Below are 21,491 nucleotides of genomic sequence, written 5' to 3' on the forward strand. Positions count from 1 at the left end.
TTCGGTGGGGAGTTTGTTACATAATACTCACGTCCAGTATTCCTCGCTGGGGCGTACCGAATTGGACGTGTTGAACGTTCCATTTTGTACGCTGGAATCGAAGCAGTTCTCGGTGTTCCAGGAGTTGTTGCAGGTGGACCAAGGTAATGTACTCTGACAGGATGCTCCCATGAAGTAGATGGTCCAAGCTACGATGACGTTATAGTAGATGGCCACTAAAGTTGACAGGAGTACCATGCCAATACCCATACCTTATTTAAAAGGAAAACACATATGCAAACGTAACTATTGTTAAAATGAAACACAAAATATTCTGGCAGTTCCGTCAAATTTATTTTTGAAGATTTTTTGTGTTGTAAATGTTTAGTCAATCAATGTTTACAATGTTTAATCGAACAAATCGGCACTTAACGGACACCAGTGGCCTGATTTGAGCGCTACGACGACATTACAGTCTTATTGACTGTCTTTTCTCTTAAACTTATCTGAAACTTTGTATTTGATGGCGGAATATTTTGCTTAGCAAACCAAGATGTTAGGGAGATCTAAAATCTCTTATCTATCTATACATACATTTACATCACTGTTATATTTTACACAGTTTAAGTTCATGAATGTTATACCTATACTTAAAACACTTGCAATATCATTCCGGAGAAGAAATAAGGAAAATGAAGGGAAAAGGAGTATCGAATTGAGGAAAGCAAAGATCTAGGAGCCGTTTCCTGACTTTAAGAATGGCTGGTGATCCTTTCTTGTGGTAAATGATAATTATCTAGCGCGTAAGAAAGGTTCACCGGTCGTTCGTTCCTGAAGTCGCTCTTAACTAACGAACAGCTTTATGGAACACCCACCAGGTCAGGGAGAACAGAAAAGATCAAGAAGCGGGAAACGGTGAGTGGGAGTGGATGGAAGAGGGTGGGAATAGATGGAAGAGTTCGCGAGAAAGAGAAGGGTTCGGTGGGGTTCGGAGAGGGAAGGGATATGATGGGTACTTAGAAAGAAAATGGGGGCGGCAGGGCAGGTGAAGGAGGTTGAAGTAGTATATTGATAGAAAGGAGGCAATTCTTTTACCTCTGAGTAGAGGGACCACGTTCCAGCAGCCGATGCATCCAAGACTTGAGAACTGTCCGATGGAGAACTCCATGATGAATAGTGGGGCTCCAGCAATAGCCAAGAAGATGAGGTATGGGATGAGAAATGCACCTGTTATTAAAGTACCAGATTGAGAGGGAAAAGGGTACATAGTTACATTGAATAATTTCATATGAATAATTTCAAATGATTTTCAAACAATATATATGTATATTATATACAACATGTTTGTTAAATATAAACACTGATAAACATCGAAAAATATATGGCATATAGGAAAGGAAACAGATTACCAGTGGTAATATGCATTTTCCTATTCTTACAATAAAGTCATTTAGTATAAAATCAACAGATAGTCAATACAATACATATTATATCTAATTCATTTATGTAGGCAGCAAATGAGATGGATCTTTACTGTAATGTGGTAACCCTACACTCTTGTGGGTTATATTGTAGGTCTTGTTTTCAACCCCCTATAGTTCAACTTTGAAGAAGGTTCTAAAAAAGAGTCTTATAGGGTCATTCATATTTTTCAAGAATTCTCAGAACCCATAATCGTTGCATATAGACTGAAATTTCAACCTTCTTCAGTCTCATAGTTCAACAAATGTGAGAAGGGAAAAGATTTTCTTCGGCACTATTTTTTTCTTAGAGTGTTGGCAAAAAATATCTTGGTAATACACGATTTACATATATAAAGCACATACAAATCATAATAAATTAATTGTGTATTCATAGTTTTTAATACAAAATCATAAGAAAATGTTGATGTAAGGATTGCACTGACTAATCACCTCAAAGCAATAAATAAGTATATTGAAATTTCGTAGCAGGTCACTGCAATTGTATTTTGAAGAAAAAAACCCTTGTGCACGCTCGAAAGGATCAGTCAAAATAACGAATGCGTTGGTGAATGAGTTAGCCACCAAAGAATAATGGTAAAAATAAGTATTCAAAAAGTAATATGACTTATGAATATGAATTTTATATTTTCCTCACATCATTAACCAACTATAAAGTGTTACTTATGTTGACCAATCCCTATCGAGTGTACACTTACATGTTCAGAACCAAAAGGGTGTTAACGATTTGTATGATACGCTAATAACACCCTTCTTGCTCCGAATAAATATGAATTCTCAGCATGCATGTTTATGTTTATTTTGCTTCAAGCCACTGGTTACTGATTGTGACTATAACAATGATTGGATGTCCAGCTTTTGTTTGAAAATCCTTGACCTATCCGCCTGCAGGGCCTATGAATCTTCAAATTCATTCGAGTATTTCTTTATTATGAAACTCATAAATATGATCTAGATACGTTTTATACTATTTTCACAATTCGTATTTATGTATGAACTTTATGAATCCCTCTCGAGGCTCAATAACCTCCTTTTTTATATAGAGATTTTTATGTCGCAGTAAAGATAAAACTTCGTCAAAGTTCGATATTAAGAGCTCTTTGTTTGGGCAGTAAAACTATAAACATGATAAATCGTTGAATTGTTTGATTTCAAGAGACGAAAACAAACATTTTACAACGATGACGCTCCATCTTAAATAAGAAGTTAACCACTGGTATTTTTCCATTCTAGAAAATACTTTTTCTCAAAGAAATTTGTTTTTGTTTTATCTCGTCCGATAGATTAAAGATAACTCATTTTTTATATAGCATTTTCAAAAGAATATTACGCTGACTTTTACATCATGGTAGGTTTATATTTATATTAAAAAAATTAAGATATGACGTATATCTCTTAAGCTGTTAAGAGGGAAGCAGGTCGTGCTTGATCGCATATGAACCTAGAAAATACAAACGATACTCGTGATGCAAATATTTGCATCACGTGTAAGGAAATTTTGGTAAAGAGATTCTATTTGAAAGGGGCGGAGGCTGCAGGGAACATGAGGTTGTCCTTGGATCAAAATCACGTCGATAGATACTGTTTGAAAGAGGAGTATCCATTTTCAAGTCTGTTACGAATTACAAATTTTAAGACCACTGACAAGTGACGGAACTGATGAGTTTAGAAGAGAAAGTGATCTAGTTTTAGATTTCCAGATTTATCTTCTTTTTTTATTCATTCAATTTTATATACCCCAAAAAGACACACACAGTTTAATCTTTTGCAGAGCCATAGAATGCTTTGCAAAAGAGCCCCCACCCCATAGGTTATAAGCATTCACTTTGAATTATCAAGAAAGTCAAATGGACTTTAAGTAGTGTAACATTTTTTTGCATTCTGACCAATGTTATTAAATGATGCTGTTAAGTTTTGGGATAACTCACTATAAAAGCTCTCCCTGAAATACCCCTTAGCACTGCCACGTCATTTGAACCAGATTTCAACTTAAAAAAAAAGTTGAAGAATCATGCCCCCAATAACACTACAGAACAAACACTTGACACGTAATATTCAACACCTTTATACAAATAATATAATCTTACATCGTATATGATACTTCTTCACTCATATTTACAAAACACAAGATGCCACTATAAATACATAAATATATAAGAGCACACAACATTGTAAATCACATGAATTTTATCCTTAGAGTCGACAATATACCTTCAATATCGCTTGGTAAAGGATGATCGTGGCCACCAGATATATATTAGGTCTGGGGGCGTGATAGAGAGAGGGCGTTCTCATTCGCGACCTGTACAACATTGAATTGTAATACAAGATATTGGAAATGGTAACAAAGTATTAATTCAGTTCATTATCCAAACGTCATTACGAAATGGCGAAGGGTGCTTGCTGATCTAAAGAGATTCCTAGTTGCGGGTGGGGGTATGTGATTAGGTTAGGAGCAGTGAGGGTGGTGATGATGCGGGGTGTGAAGGTTGGTGATACTTCTAGCCGGAGAGATGACAGGGGTACTTGGACGGGGTTTATTTCGGTTAATTTCCAGTTCGTCCAATGCCAATTCGTCCGATTGCCGGCTCGTCTACCATCATTTGGTCTTCCATCAGTTCGTCCACACACCATTTCGTCTAATAACCAGTTGATCCAATAGCCATTTAGTCCATATAAATGTTAATTGTGCAAAATTAGTGAAAATGACTTGGATATTGGACCAACTGGTTATCAGCCGAAATGATCACATACGAAATGGTGATTAGACGAAGTAATGATTGGACCAAATGGTTGTAAGACGAAATGTTAATGGACCGAATGGCATTTGACTTCATGAAAGTAGACCATATGGTGAGTGGACAAGTTGGCACTAGACGAATAGCAATTTACTTTTGAGTGGTGGAGAGAATAACGCAATTCATCTAAGTACGTAAAACTAAATTTAGTTTTGAAGCACTAGATGCTTTTATTTCTGAAATAATTCTTCAACATAAGTATTAAGAAAAAAAAAAGATCGAGACCATGATTTGAGACCAACATCACAGCGATCATCTTTCTGGCATCCTTCTCCTCATTATCTTCGTTGTCGCCATCATCAACATCAACATCATCATCATCGTCATCATCAACATTATTATCGCCATCATTATCATTATCTTTGGCATTCAATCATCATAATTGTCAACAACAATAACATCATCATTTAAAGATCGCATTTAAGCTCTACTGAACAGAACTTCAAATGATATGTAGAGTTAAAACTTATAATGACAAGGTTAGTTGCAGAATAATAGTGCTATGATTTTTTTAAGTGTTTACTTTGCTACAGGGTGCACAATATGTCACGGAGGTAAATGTAAATTTTACAACGCCCACTGACAGTAAATAATGAAGTACCATACCATATTCGCTATCGCTAAATAAACTTTCTCGTGACGAATGACGTTGTATTCCTATACGATTTTTTTAAAACAAAATTAACAATGAAATACAATATAATTTCTCTTTGATGTAGATTCGACCCAGTTCCTGTGGGTGGACAATAAATAATTATGTATTTACTGATAAATAAGTAACAAAATATGAGATATATTAGTCCTTTGATCAATACTATTCGAAACGTATCAAGCTTTCACAGCAAAGACTTTATTTTCAAGTCTTAAGAGTAATTTCTACAGGTTAAATAGAGAAAAGGGGTATGAAAATCAATGTAATGCAATGTCATCATGTATTTATATACAATAGACAATAGAATATTGATTTAAAGAGGAAGATGATATGCGTTTTTAATGAATTTACATAAAGCAAAATGAATATGAATTGTAATGAATCATGCTGCAATACTGGTTTGAAAACCCCCATGTTTCAAGGAGGTCTACGTAATATACACCAATGACTGATTATGATTTGAAAAAATAAATGAAATAAAAATAGATCCTTAATACATAAAAAGTAGCTTCGGTTTCGCTCAATAACAATTTAGCATTATTTATTACATTTCTTCACCCATTAATCAAACCACTTGTTTCTGAAAGAAGAATGATAAGTATTCTATACACTCTAAAATCAAGGATTTCAAATAAATCCAGATCGGCTGTGAATAGTGACCAGCCGAATATTAGATTTTGTTTTAAACCTTGAAGATTTAAATCTAAATCAAATTTAAATCTTTTGAGATTTGAAAGTTAATCCTAAAGATTAATATAGGTTCAACATTCGGCTGGCCACTATCCACAGCCGATCTGGATTTATTTTCAATCCTTGATTATTAGAGTGTACCTTACAACCTTATTTGATTACCATTAATAGATCAGGGAAATGGTTTAAATGTGTATTATTAAACATCATTTTGAAAATCATCCTTAATATGAAGCCTATTATTCGAATTTTAAGCATTAAAAAGATATGAAATAAAGCTAGCCATTTGGCGGTGATGAATGATTTGAGGCAGGCACGTGTATGAAATGACTTTTTGGTGTAAATATACTTTGGAATATCTTAATTTTACTTGATAATCTATAAACAAAGTATCTACTTTTTAATTACGAATAAAATGATCTACATACTACAAACACATGAAAATATGCAGATGATATAGCGTTGATCATTTTCATACTAAAAGTAAGCATGCAATTGTTAGGTAAGAGGTTTTTTCAAAGAAAATGTTGATGATCATATACACACAAACACAGATGTGCATAATTGCAGGAATACAACATTTTATATATTTCAAACGCAATGTTTGACAACGATCATCAAATTCAAATGATAACAAAATCAGGCGCTTAGCTCGACTTAGTTGATATGGAGAGAACAGGATATTAAACAATGTTTTATAGAAGAAAATCAAAATTATCAATACAAAATTTCAATAATTCATAGCTTGAGTAATTAACATATGCATCTGTTCCATGCCTTTAAGACGAGCAATTCAATTTTGGCGAAATAAAATTAACTGTTTGAACGATTTACCTCTTGATTTTGGGATATTTGAAAATGATAATAATTATGTTCTTTACATTTTATAAAAATCTTCAGTGCTTGAATTAAGGAAGCGTTTAAAATCTTACATTATTCTCTGAGCATCCATTGGTGATAATCTTGAACCTATATACTTAAATTTCACATGTGTGCATATTTTTTTTTATTTTGTGGAACGTACTGTATACGTGAAAGTGTGGGTGTTTAGAGCCTTAAGTTTGGCTGCCTAACCTAGCATCGTCACTCAATGTGGTTTTACAAAGAAAATGATGCCAATGGCATTGTCAATAGTTCCACACCTTCTCTTAAAAAAAAAAACGCTTTTTAAATTTTTAAGCACGTTGTTTAAACCCGTCATTCTCTCTATATAGCAACTAATGTTTCAACTTTTAAACAGTTGTTTAAAGTTTTTTTAATAACTCTTATTTGAATGTTGAACAACCCTTTTTAACATTTTGAAATGTTAAGCAATAATTGATCGAGTGACGGGCTTAAACAAAGTGCTTAGATTTTAAAACAGCGTTACTTACGAGGTCCAGCATAGCACCATCCAGTTCAGTACTGTGGCTGGTGTTAAAATTAACCTAATGCTAACAGCAGCATAACTCAACACTCAAACACCAAACTAGAAATCACCCAATCATGGCCGTACGCAGAAAGCGACCGAGTTAGAGCTGCAAAAACGCTGGTGTTAATTTAACACCAGCCAATTATCTATTTCGGTCAACACCAGAGAGGTGTTGAAACAACACCGGTTTGGCGTTAGGCTAAGACCTGTTTGGCATTTAACCAACACTAGTCAGTCTTAAATCAATATTGGTTTGATTCTTAACTGGTGTTGTTTCAACACCTTTCTGGCGTGGACCGAGATACCAAGCTGGTGTTCAATTAACACCGGCGATTTTGCAGTGTGTCATTGGGGCGCTTTTAAATTTCCTAAATTGAAATTTCGTGCACAATTTTGGTGAATTTTATGAAAACTTTCAGTAAAAAAATATGTAGGTTTTCAAAAACTTCGGGGGGGGGGGGAACTGCCTCCCCCTCGCTGTTCATAACCAGGTGGGTGTTTCATAAAGCTGATCGTAAGTTAAGAGCGATTTTAAGAACGACTGGTGATCTTTTCTTACGCGCTAAATAATCATCAATGAACATTAATATTACCACTGCATGAGGATCACCAGTCGTTCTTAGGTCACTCTTATCTTATGGACAGCTTAATGAAACGCCCCCGGCCTACTCTGTATTTGAGTCTATTGATGATAAACACAATTTTTCGGACCGTATTGTACTGTTTTCTGAAGTTCAGTATAAGGTACATGGTATAACTTAGGTCCTTGGTCTATCTCTTAACTAGAATTATGGAAAGCCGAAATGTCTAAAATAAAATACTTTGTATGTTATTTTTTCTTATACATAATATTTGAGTTAAACTATCCTCAAAGAAAAGAAAACTACTTTAGTTCATTATTCCCAAAAAGTTATGAATGATTTTAATGTCAAGAAAGCAGATGAATTAAACTTGAACCTGTACTGTAAATGAATTGGCAACTTGTAACAATTAAAAATAACTGGCTTTCCATAGTTAACCAAAACTTTGAACCAGTCAGAGCTGAAATTAAATCTGAGTTCAGATTACGGGACAATAGACATCAATGATAAAATTACCCATGTTATAACTCAACATGCAATATCTCAGTACCTCGATGACATTGAAAAGATATGTCAGAAAGCTACAAATTTTATTTCGAATGTGAGATTTCAAAATATTCCGTTCAGAATATCCAAACGATTCTGAGTGGAATGGACATAAAAATTATATTGCCCTCCAAATCAAGAGTATTATTTCACCGATAGAACAAAATGCCCGGAGAATGTAAGATAGCAGCAATCAAATACCAAGGGCTCTTACATTTTTAGTAATAAATCATTATCATTCACTATGAAATTATCAGTCTGAAGAAAAAAAAAACACCTCAAGTGCTTTTTTCAAGACGATGATGGTTTGAAAAGACAGAATGTCAATTTCAACTGTGAATACGGAATTTCTGAATTCTAGGCTACTCGACAATATTGTGGAGTTTCTTTGATTTCGTAAAACAATATAGGCTCAAGATTAATACGCAATAAAATGCTCAGATTTTTTTTTTCTTGTTTTAGCATGAAACAGATGCATCGTTTAATTGTTCCCATGGCCGTACGCATCTATTCTTCTGGAGGGGGGTTTGTGCATTTTTTTAAAGAATGTACACAGAATTGAGTGAGCGAAGCGACCTAGTAGATTACGAAAACGTTTTCAAAATGTATATTTGAATTGAAAATGAGGTATCTCGTACAACCTGGAATCACGTAAAAATCTAGATTTTCAAATATCTGGTGCAAAAGCACCCCACCCCTAAGCTGCATACGACCATGTCCAAATATATTTTCCAAATTAACTATCATGTTAAAGGTACTATTTAGTATTTTATCACAGAGATTCATCATTTAAGAATGTTAAAAATACGTATTCTTTTTTTTTAATTGCTTGAAAAACATTCAACCAGGGGTTTTCAATATGTATATAATATGATTGACATTCGGGCTTTATTTTCTCTGCTTTATCAAGTGAAACAATACTATACATGAAAATTGTTTAAAAATAAAATATATTTGATTGATCAGTTTTATAAAATCATTTTCCATTATTCGCAATATCTTGTCTTTTGAAATTCATTCTGGTGAGGGGTGTGGGTGGAGGCGCATAGTACCTTTAAAATGAAACAGTATAGAACCGCTACTTGAAATATGTTTTACGATTCATTTTATATTATAAGTAACATTGTTTTTTGTGCTGTTTTACCGCCTCAAAAACATTGCTTTGATAATCATACCAATAAAAATCATTCATGATACAATACAAGAAGGTAATCTTTTTATGATCGTATTGGAGACAAAATTAATGATATACAACTCTAAAATATGAACATTTAACAAGTAGCGGTACTATCTAAAAAATGGGCGTGGTCCTTACAAACTGGTAGACAGGGTCTTAAACCTTACCTCCACCATTCTTAAAACATAGGTAGGGGAAGCGCCAAACGTTGCCCAACCCAACGGCATACCCCACTGAAGAGAGGATGAAATCCATCTTATGACCCCATTGTTCTCTATCTGCATCCTCCTCCTCCTCCTCTCCAAGGTCCACCTTCGCTACCTCCTTCTCCTTGTCTGCCTAGAGATTAATGATAATAAAGTTGATTCGTATTAATTAATCAATTTATTAAAATCAGAGATATGGCATTTCAAAGTTTGTCATTATTTCAGTTAAACGTTTATTATGCACGTCTTGATGATGTCACCTCCCCAATTATTTGGTTGTACTTTAACAAATAAAAATGTTATGTTTATTAAAAAAATTTCCGTTCAGTGTGTAAAAAGTAATATTTACTACTGATTAACTGCGTGAAATAATCATTGGTTATAGGTTTATGAAGGAGACACGGTTTGTCCAAATGTACAGAAAAAAGGAAAGTGGCTACTCGACATCATTATTTTGCCTATGCGTATAATCATGACGGCATGCACATAGCCGTTAAAAAATGCCGCATTTTAATATTCAATAGCTCCATTATCTTTTAACTTAAATTTGATGAAATTTTAAACGTTTTGCTAGTAGAATTTTACTCATTTATCTGGATGATATTGTTTCAGCCTGGAGTATCACTTTAAAGCTATCATGCTTAACAGCTTAAGATCATATCAAGGAGCTGCAGCGCCCTTTTTTAAATTATATTGATGTTCTGTTATATACAGTGCGTATAAAAAAGGGACAGTTTTGAAAAATCTATAAAAAATAATTTCAAATCATTATATCTATATTTTGATGTTAATAGATGCTCTGATATCTTATCTTTGAAATGAAATTTAGAAAAAAATATTTTGTTGATGCTTGACCGATCATGGGACGTTTTTGTCGGGGGTTCAAAAACAGGCTTGCGCCAAAATGGCAGAAATGAGAAATTTGATGAGTAGACTTTGGGCCAATCAGCAGACTTCCTAATAATCTTTTCCTTATCGTTGCCATAATTTTCAAATTATGCTGTCAAATTTCATTTGCAAATTTATTTATTTACCTGAATTATTTTGTTTTTCATTTAAACTTCTTTTACCTTTGAATTTTCCTTCATAAGTAAGAAGACTTTTTGTCAACTTAAGTACGAATATTTGCATTATTGATTGGGAGAATTTGCAATCATTCAAATCCTTTTGTTATGTGAAACAAATTATGTTATGGTATACCTATAAAAGACATGAATCCTTTTTTCAAGGGTCTATTGAATCCTTCAACAAGTTTAATTAGGTGCTTGGCAGGACAAACAGGAAAGGATTCATGTCTTTCAATGGCAATGGTGTAGCCTATTGAGTCAATTTTGAAGGAGCAAGATATGGCAGAAAAATGTAAAAAGTTAAAAAGTTGTGAAGTGTTGTGAAGCGAGCAAGCAAACAATTTCCAACTTTTTATCAAAATATCCAACTTTGTGATTTTGACATAATATTCAGAATATAATATCATATTTCACTTTCTGGGAAGCAGGAGTGCTGAAGCATCCCCCAAAATTTCCCTTGGGATTGCTGTGTGTGTTATTTTCCATAGGCAGCACCCCTAGAAATCTGATATGTATGATAAACGGCAGAAATGTAATGAAAATGAAGGATTTTTTTTAGGAAAGCCCCTTTTTTGCTTGTCAAATTTCGTTGGACCGAAACCACCTTCATTTTGGATTGAAAACCTTTTGTTTTGTTCTTATTTTTGTTTTACTTGTCTGATTCACTTCAGCACCCCACTCAAAAATTTGTTCCCAGGGCCCTGATTTCAATTCGTATTCAACAATGTTATAGACATTTTCTAAACTGTGCAATGAACAAATATCAAAATGCAAAAAAATGCCGGATCGCATTTGGGGACGGGTAAACACCATTAGAATACAAAGGAACTTGGGCGAAAATGATCTTTTTGGTAGATCAGTCTTGAACAAAAGAAATACATATATGATCTCGTATATTTGCTCGGAGTATAATACTGAAAACCTTCAGAACATTTTGCAGACAAAATGCTCATTGAAATGTGAAGGTCGATGGAAGAAGTATATAAAATAGAATATGATAGAATAGAATAGTAATGGTTTATTGGCAATACATGATTGGCAGCCAATATACATGTTTTCAAAATATAAGAACATACAAAGATATTATGCAAAGAAGGGAAGGAAAGAGGGAGAGACAAAGCGATGGGGAGATAGATAGATAGAGAGAGAGAGAGAGAGAGAGAGAGAGGGAGAAGATTATTTTTGTCATGTTTAATGATGCTTGAACATTGTCAAATCATGGGGCTATAGCTCCAAGCATGCTCAAATCACCATGGCTGAATGTGTTGCGACCCCGCTTGCGTATGAGGCGCTCTAACTATCGTCACTAAAGATCCACCCATTGTGGCCCGCTTGCATGTGGCTTACACCCTCTCCACCGGCTTCGACTTGTTGAGGTAAAGACCGTTGTGAATTGCAATAAAATCAAACCAAAACCAATGAAATCAACAGACCAAAAAATACGAGAAGGAATAATGGAAATTTGAAACGTTGCGAATAACAGGTGCCCGCCAAACAGTCGATGAACTTGGAATATGACACCTGCGCCGTGTCGTAGAGCTGAGTTTGAAATTGATCATACACAAAATTAAATGTAGCAATCAAGAGTGAAATCGGTCCCACGATTAATTACCAAGATTTATCTTACAGGGCCCAGGCTGTATATCACAAACAAAAAACATTGAACTAGATTTTCTTTTTTTTTCTACTTAATTTTCAGCTCTTGTGCGTTTCTCAATATTATTGTAGCAATAGCCAGGAAAAATTCCATCGAACTTAAAAGTCGTAATTAAAAAGGTGTAAATTTTGCTCACCGTATTATACCTTACCCACCCCCAATTGTCCCTCGGATATCCAGACAATTGTTCTCCCCTTGTCTAATCTATTAATTATTGCCTTTGTCGGGGTGACAGGGCTTCGACGAATATTTGAAATCTACAAACTACATGACAAACATCGACAATCCGAAAAGAGATCTTCTGCACACTGATCAAGTCATAAAACTTTACAAAATTCCAGCGCTGTGAGTAAATGAGCACAGTTAATGACCTGCAAGTGCGACTTATGTAGTTTATCCTAAAAAGCCAGTATGATATGTCAATGCAGTACAGAGAACTGCAAGAGACTTTAAGTACGCGAGTACTTCCGAGACCGTTTCAAAAGGCCTGGGTGCAACATTTTTGTCATAAAAGTCTTTGGAATGATGAAAGTATGAAAGTATGCTTTGTAATTTTCATACCGTAATATGTCCCAACAAACAAAATTTGTTCACCTGTGCATACCATCATTTTTTTTATTCTGCTTTTATTGTAACGAATCAAAGTCAATTACAAAATTTACAGTGATTAAGTTATTTGCAAATTCACATAAACACAAGTTGACTACACACAAAAAACAGAAAAATATCAGAAACAATAATAGAATGACCTTATTTAGATATAGGCCTATCTTGTTTTCCACTCACTAACAGAATTGTATGTAAGAACGGTTTGTCTGAACAATCTATCTGGTGAAGTTGCGAGTTATGACGTATTTCTCTCTTCTGCTGTTGCTTCTCCTTTCAACTGTTCTATCGAAGCCCCCCCCTCCGAGTTACCATTTTTGCTATGACATTTTCTCCCCGGTGAAAGAATATGGTTTATTCCTTCAAATACCACACCTAACATAAGGGGTGGAACCTGGGGGTGGCTGTGCTTCAGCACGTCTTTTTCAACGAATTTGAAACGTAAATATTTCTATTATTTTGCCTGGTAAATCCCCCTTTAAAAAAGCTTTTAGTGTTCCTGTCACGAATATTCATGAACACAATCAATAAGTTTCAAATAGCAAGATTGAGTACTTAAACGAAAGGTTTGGATATCAATACCGCAAATTGCCAAAAAACACACCTGCATTTACATATTTTTCAGCTATTTTTTGTCTTGTTTGTTTATATATTTGAGGCGAGACTTTAAAAAAGTAATCAAATACCCCCAAGACATAGCCCGTTTAAAAGTCTTCATTCGGGTTATCAGGAGTATGGAACAAAAAAATAGAGATAGTTGTAGGAGAGACAAGTTCACCCCCCCCCCTTTATCTGCAAGTTTGCTATATAGGCCTATATATAAATGTATACCATTTTCGATATTCAATGAATAATTTTCCACAATTACTGTATGTCCTTCTGAAACAAATTGATCAACGTCAAACGGAAGCTATTCATTGAATATCCTTTTACACGCCATAAATGGTTAAGATTAGTGAAAACTGTGGAGTCAGTTGTTGTTGTAGTGGTTTCACCATCATGAATTATTTTATGATTCATCCGTGAACTTTAAGCATGTTAAGTGGCAACGTATCAGATTTGCTGGTGTAGTAGGTCCATGAATAGACCTATAGAAGTTTTCATCAAATAATACGCGCTTTATAGCAAGCCGATACATTTATCACCATTATGAATCAATACAGCATGCGCATGGTACACAATGATATGGTATAAAACAAACCAAATGGATTTTGTGATTTTAAAAAAACAGTTCACTGCGTCAACTCGTCATCTTATTCCTCTCATTTCTATTTTTTCTTATAAATGAATAATGATAGAAATACAATAATAATGATAACAACAACAACAACAACAATAATAATGATCATAATAATAAATGGTGATAATAATAATTATGATAATAATAATAATAATGATGATAATAATAATAATAATAATAACAATGATAATATAGATATTTATAAAGTGCTTAATGGTATATTATTTTTATTTACTCCTATCCATTTATTAATAACCCCCCCCCCCCCAATTCATTGGCCTACATCGTGTAAGATCTTAGTTTGAAAAATAATATTGATGCGTTTTGATTGATTGATTGGTTTTATTCGTCAAGAATATCACAAGAGATTACAATGAAATTGAAGAATACCTTGACAGCATAGCCCATGAAAGCCGAAAGGCTTATTTCCAATGGGGTCCTATAGTTAGTATAAAACATTTACATATTGTAACAAAACTGGAATATGGTTAAAAAAAATAATAAAATACATGTTTAATCCCGTGATGACTATGACAGAAAGCGGAAGAAATTCATATGTATGATGTTGTTGACTCATTTAGGTCTATTATAATTATGAAGTAAAAGTTTATCAAAAACCATATACAGGTAGAATGGAGTGGAAAATTATGAGAGAGAAAGAGAGAGGGGAAGGGGTGGGAGAGGTTAATAAAATAAACGAAAAAAAATCTGGCATGCAAATAATGATACCAAGTAAAAAAAAAAAAAGAGTAATTTTGAATAAAACTTGAAAATGTGGTCTTTATAGGCAATTGGCCATTCTATGTAGGTGGTCGATAAGGCAGATATGACTGCATTAATTAAAGAAAAGTCGGTAGAATCAAATAACATTAGAAGTTACTTAACCCCTCGTATTTTCAAGATTTCATGTAGTGTTATCATTTGATTCAGTAAGAAATATACAATTATAACTGACCTTGATATATTTTTCTTTTCGGTTTGGATATCTCACCAGAAGAAATCAAAATCCATCACCCCAATTGAAAAAAGATCATTAATAAAAATTGAATAAAAGAACTGCACAAATTTCTGCTGCTCAATCATGTCAATGGAATTGGGGTATCATTGAGAGGTCAGGGCGAGTGGGTCAGGGCATTGTAGTAATTGAACAAACTCTTTAAAAAAAAAAAATATCATCATCCTCGATCTATCTAAAAGGATTTCCACAGTCTGCTGCAGAGCAAGTCAACTCTGTGATCAGTCAAGGCAAACTATCACTTCATTTTGACAACAGGAAGCATTTTTGTGAACGTTATTGTCGCCGCCGCCGCCGTCGGAAAAGCGGCGCCTATATAGTCTCGCTCTGCTAAAACTGAGCAATAGTGGAATCGTAGTGTAAACCAAATGGCAATTAGACCAGTTTGATAGTAGACCAAACGGGTTCAACCCAGATTAACTGCTTGCACAGAAAAAACGCTGTTCAACGACGTTTACTGAATATACCTATTACAGTAGTTGTTTAAACGATTTAAATATGTGTTTAAAACATTAAACAACAAAGTTCAATTCTTAACATTTTAATTCCCTATGTCAATCAAACAACTACTGTGAGGTTCATGCAGTAGGTGGCGTTATATGAAATTTTAAACAGCGTTTTTACTGCTCGTAGACCAAGTGAATAAAAAAAAAACTTTTGATGGAGAAGAGAAAGCTAATCCTAAAAGTAATTAGTCCGGGCGTCCTGTGGACGTGTAAACACAGATGGATGTATAAATTTACATGTTTCCAAGGGATTTCATTGTTCTCCTTTGCTATTTGTGTTCGTCGTTGAGAATTCCATTACATCATGCATTTTGACCATAGTGGTAATGGGGTGGATTGCAAGTAAACATTTTATGAAACACATCGTTATGCTAACGAAACGGATGAATAGTGACACTGCAGAAAAATCCGGTCGGAGCGGGGGGGGGGGGGGGGTGATAGCAATATATTAACCTGAAAATTCAAAATTTTGGGGACACCCCTCACATCAAGGGCTATGTATACGAAGTATATAACGATGTGCATAATACTTCTCTCTTTCAGTCAAAGGCCTCTCATGATTTATTTTTAGATGGCTAAATTGTAATGGATTTGTTGTGATACGAACTACTATGAATTAATAAACTACAGTTTACATCCAAATGCGAGCGAGCGAAGCGTGCAAGCAAATTTTCAGTAGTTGGAAGACATGATGACGAAAATAGTCTTTCATACAGTGTAATTATTGGATATGCGGCGAGTGAGCACAGCAGGTTAACATATTTTTAGTAATTGCAAGAAATAATAGTGTCCAAAAACCGCTTCCGGGTATTTTTTCGATGGCTATATTGTAATATATCTGTTGTGATGTAAACTACTGAATTAGAGTAAATATCCAAATGCAAGCGAGTGAAGCGAGCGAGCAAATACTACATAGTTGGAAGACAGAATGATAACCAATCGCGTTTCAAGGGGGTGTAATTATTGAAAAATAGTCGCTTAAAATACTTATGCATATAATGATAATCGTAAATTATCAATAACGTAAACTTTAGAAGAAAAGGAAAAAGAAATATATAAAAAGACCCATAATGATAAAATAGTCGAGATTTGCTGAATGGTTAAACGCGAGATCAGATGATGATAAAAAATTAGCACCAAGAATAATGATAAAGTTTAAACAATTTTAAAAAAGTTTAAATAACTAAAGGCTTAAACAACGTGCTCAACTTTTTAAACAACGTTTATACAATGTATAAAAGCGTTGCTTGAAAGAAGTCATTTCTGCATGATCTAGACACGTGATAATCTAAAGAAAATAAATATTTTTACAAAATGGAACACAAAGCAAGATTTATCCATTAAAAGCAACCCACATCCAAGGCATGCGCTACATGCATGACCATGATGCGTGCAAGAGTACATAATGGTTACATTCGACTATTTTTTTTTGTTAGATGCGTTTTTATGAATAGCCTGAACAAAAGTTCGCGACAACTAAGAAATTGCATGAAAATTACATTCTGGTTCCGAGGAAAAAAACTGCTCCTAGTGCAAAGGGGTGTAGGCCTATACACTTTCAGGCATTAAAAGCCACGATTGGAGGAGAGTCACTTTTTCCTTCGTTTCTTTACGAAATAATGGCTATAAAGGAGAACGGAGATTAATTTTGGGGAAAACACGAGAAACAACCGACGCTGTATCAATAACAGCCTACTGCAAATTTATTAGAATTGTGCACTTCCTAAATTTCAATGAAAACGTTCGCGGGCATAAAGAAGTTCGCCCATATTCTGATAAGCATGACTTTAGCAACGCTTGAAAAATGTAGACCTACTTAATCTTATTGTTCTAAAAAGATTTCTGCATCTTATGTGTTTAACAACTCCCTCCTCTGCTTCTTAGTCATGTAAAACCTCAGATATGTACTTAGCAAAATTTACAACCCTAAATAGCGTTGACACGTGATAAAAGCTACCCAAACTGGCGCGAACAAAGAAATCCACTAATCCCGATACCGTAACTAGCGTAATCGATGATATCGAAAAATACATATGGAGATGCCGTGGTCGAGTTGTGGCGTTGTGGCGTGCGCCTGTAATCCAAGCTGTGGGGAAGTTACAAATTGATGCAGAGGTTCGAGGTTCGAGCCCTGGTCACGTCTTTCGGATGGTGACGTTAAAGGTCGGTCCCAGACGTAAATAATCATATCTGATTGATACACGTCTGACAAAACTCAAATACACACACGAGTGGTCTATAAGGCGCCTGGCTATACATGGAAAGTCCGGGGTTCGATCCTTGGCCGCTGCAACTATGCCCGTGAGCTACTCTTAATGACGATTGACTGCGAATTATGCTGCAAAAACAACATTTTTCCCCAAAAGACATCGAAAGACGCCTGCATGGTGTCTTGAGCGGGACCCCTTTCGACGCTTTTCTGTACTCGGGTGATTTGCAGGCCATGGAGAGTGACACCCCCTTTACAAAGTATGAATGAATTTCCTATAAGCCGAGATCATTTTTTTATGATAATATTTATTGGATTGAAATATTTGATTTATATACAAAGATCGTAATTCAGATGTGAGGTGATGAAAATTACCGCAAATAAGGGAATCCGATTTAGCATCCACGCTGGAGTATATCGATTGTAAACTCATTTGAAACGTGATTATGTGATTTTTTAAACAAATGGTATATAGCTTAGTAAACGTATAGACAAAGTCGAGCGTTCGAAAGCCAGCCAAGTCATGATCACAAGCATCGAGAATTCAGAATTTTAGTTCAAACAAAAATCAGTGATATTTTACTCTCGACAAATGGGTCAAGTTTCCCATTAAAAATATAGAAATAAGGACTCGACATGTTTAATACTGCTTACCAAGACTATACTAGTACCTGGTAATTATAATTAACATTTACACAACACTTGGATGGTGATTGATGCACCAGTAGAGCAAATATACAGTTCTATTCGAGAGGGAAAATAAGCTTTTGAATAATTATTGATTTTATATTTCATTTCAAGTGCCAATTAGGATTCCATAATCAGCCGCGAATCAGGGATTTCTTTTTAAGGGGTGCATTTTACCAAAATAATAATGATAATAATGATAATAATAATATAATTATAATAATGATAATAATAATATAATTGTAATTATGATGATAGTAATATTGATAATAATAATAATGATTATAAGGTTTGAAAAATTAAATGTTTGACCTTCGATTGAAAAAAAGTAAAATATCTTGACTCGACATACGGCAGCATAATGGAAACGTGGTCACATTGGTGAAATACAAACCCTTAAGGCGAAAGCTTTTTTTTCCATCGCATTAAATCGCGTGATTACAATCATGTAAAATGGTTCCAAGGGCGTAGGCTGCTTTGAGTATGGGGAAGTGCAAATCCTGGGGAGGTGGAACTTAAGTTTGGAAAATCGGATGTTGAAAGCAGAAGGGGCATGATTTTCGTTTTGCTTGCCAGTGTCGGAACTCATCTGTCTCAATGCATGGGAGGGTGCATGTACACCCCAGCCTACGCCCTCAGTAAAAATAAATCAACATACAAGTGCCGAGTAAAATCTGTTTATCATAATTATTTCGCAGACATACTGTAGGTTTGGCATGTGCTAATGATAACACGTCAGGTGTAAATTGTTTATCAAATTTAGGAGAGTTATGAGAAATATACAATCGATTTTCAAAACACAATTATGAATTTGTGTACACTATCAGGAGGCTGATTAACAAGCAATATCATAGATCATAAAGAACCGGTCACTGAATTTCTGATTATGATGAGAGCTAAATCTATTTAAACGTGAATACAAAAATGAAATCAACATGACAATTTTTTATGAACAAATTATGAAAAATGAAATGATCCACATCAGATTTGATCAAATGAATTTACTTGTGAATTATATGTTTTCGATGAGAAAGTGAGGTGAACAACTTTTCAGTTGAAATGACGTTCATGGCGTTGTCTTGTCAGACACGGAAAGTTATTTTGCCGAATAAAGCGCCTGCACATCACTCATATTCAAATCTAAAAATTAAAACTGACAAAAATTTGCGCTGCATGATCTTTCGGTCAAATCATGAAGAGGGATCATAAACATGATAAAGAATACGATAATATTTTCCCGTAAAATTCTCCTAACACCATCTATTGGGTTAATAAATTTCAACAATAATTGTTTATAACTTACCATCTTCGGCTTTTCATCCATGATGACTTCAGTTAGTCACACTTAGACCGGGATCGATTTAAAGTTATTCTGCTTTCCTAAATTTGAAAGTTGTACTGACAGTATACTTCACGACAATGAGGCATGAATCTCTCTACACATCAGGATCATTCTCTTTTTCACGGCTCGATTTATTTCATATTCACACCTATAGGCGCGAGCAACCAGTCGCTTATCAAAACGAATCACAGCTAGGTCATCAAACACTCCACTGTTAGTTCGCTAAAACCGATGCTGGTATGCAAATATCAGGAATATACGTCAGCGGGAATTCGTCCAATCACCGACTAAAAGTGTTTTATGGGGCAGTGTCTCGTCCAATCACCGACTAAAAGTGTTTTATGGGGCAGTGTCAACAATTTGTTTTGTGACAGGAACACCACAAACTGATCAAGTTTGAAGAAAATAAATACCCTAATCACTGGCGGATCCATGGGGGGCACAGCCGGTCCTTGCCCCCACCCTTTTGAGAGGCCAATCAAAATTTGTAATGTAAATGTGCCTTTATAACACCAGTGTGCCCCCCCCTTTGAAATAAAGGATTTTTTTGTGCCCTTCTTTAGGAAAAATCCCTGATCCGCCCCTGATCCTTATTAACCCCATAGGAAAATTATCATGGTAAAAGTTTATGCAAGTCAAATAAGTTTCATCGTAATTATTACGTACAACAATATGACTATAGATAAGCCATTCGATCCATGATGGACATAAATAAAATATTCTTAATCTGTGTTTTAACAGGTTTCGAGTTTGGAATAATGTCTAAAATATTATGTATCATATAATTTCCCATTTAGACTATTAAAGGGATGGTCCGGGCTGAAACTATTTATATCTTAATAAATAGAGTTGAATTCACTGAGCAAAATGCCGAAAATTCAATCAAAATAATAATAAAGTTATTGAAGTTTAAAATTTAGCAATATTTTGTGAAAACAGTTGTCATGAATATTCATTAGGTGGGCTGATGTCACATCTCCACTTTCTGTTTTCTTATGTTATTACATAATATAATATTCTTTTCATTTTTCATACTTGTGTGCAATATGTCTCCCTTATAATGAAATAAGTTGCAGCAGTAAATATCTAATGCACTAAATCAGTTGTCAGTCAATTTTTTCTAGTTCTTAGAGGAAAATAATTGAATAATCCTAATTTCATATAATAAAATACAAAAGAACATGTGGAGATGTGACATCATCAGCCTACCTAATGAATATTCATGACGACTGTTTTCACAAAATATTGCTAAACTTTAAAATTAAATAACTTAGTTATTCGTTATCTGATTTTGATGAAATTTTCGGCATTTTGCTCAGTGAATTCTTCTCCATTTATTAAGCTATAAATTCTTTCAGCCCGGACCATCCCTTCAACTATTTGATGCAATATACATTTTTGTTCAATAAAAATAATTTTTGAAATACTCAAAACTAAGAAGGAAAGTAATGAAAATTTAACTTTTTAAGAGTGATCATAGGCTTCGAGCGTCCTGTTTGTACATTGCAATGTGATGAATGAAGCATTATTTCTTTTCTTTTTTTCATTTGGATCTGCTTTATTGATTCTGTGTCATCTCCATTTAAGAAAATATTTCCATACATCTCTCAACTAAAGTCCTATTTCTATTTAGTTTTGGGT

The 21,491-nt window shown here is 34.4% G+C and overlaps 1 protein-coding gene across 1 annotated transcript in view; it reads right to left on the bottom strand.

Annotated features, from left to right (window-relative positions):
- The window catches only part of LOC121424023 (sodium- and chloride-dependent glycine transporter 1-like), a 34,526-nt gene extending 14,514 nt beyond the window's left edge, over positions 1-20,012 (bottom strand). Inside the window, exons 1-4 of the mRNA XM_041619634.1 lie at positions 19,812-20,012; positions 9,483-9,654; positions 1,075-1,206; positions 32-251 (exon numbers count right to left, since the gene is read on the bottom strand). Coding sequence (XP_041475568.1) covers positions 32-251; positions 1,075-1,206; positions 9,483-9,654; positions 19,812-19,832 — 545 coding nt within the window. The 5' untranslated portion in view covers positions 19,833-20,012. The remainder of the gene's footprint in view (positions 1-31; positions 252-1,074; positions 1,207-9,482; positions 9,655-19,811) is intronic.
- Between the last annotated feature and the right edge of the window lie 1,479 nt (positions 20,013-21,491).

This window comes from Lytechinus variegatus, chromosome 1, assembly GCF_018143015.1.
Source record: "Lytechinus variegatus isolate NC3 chromosome 1, Lvar_3.0, whole genome shotgun sequence".
Taxonomy (NCBI): domain Eukaryota; kingdom Metazoa; phylum Echinodermata; class Echinoidea; order Temnopleuroida; family Toxopneustidae; genus Lytechinus; species Lytechinus variegatus.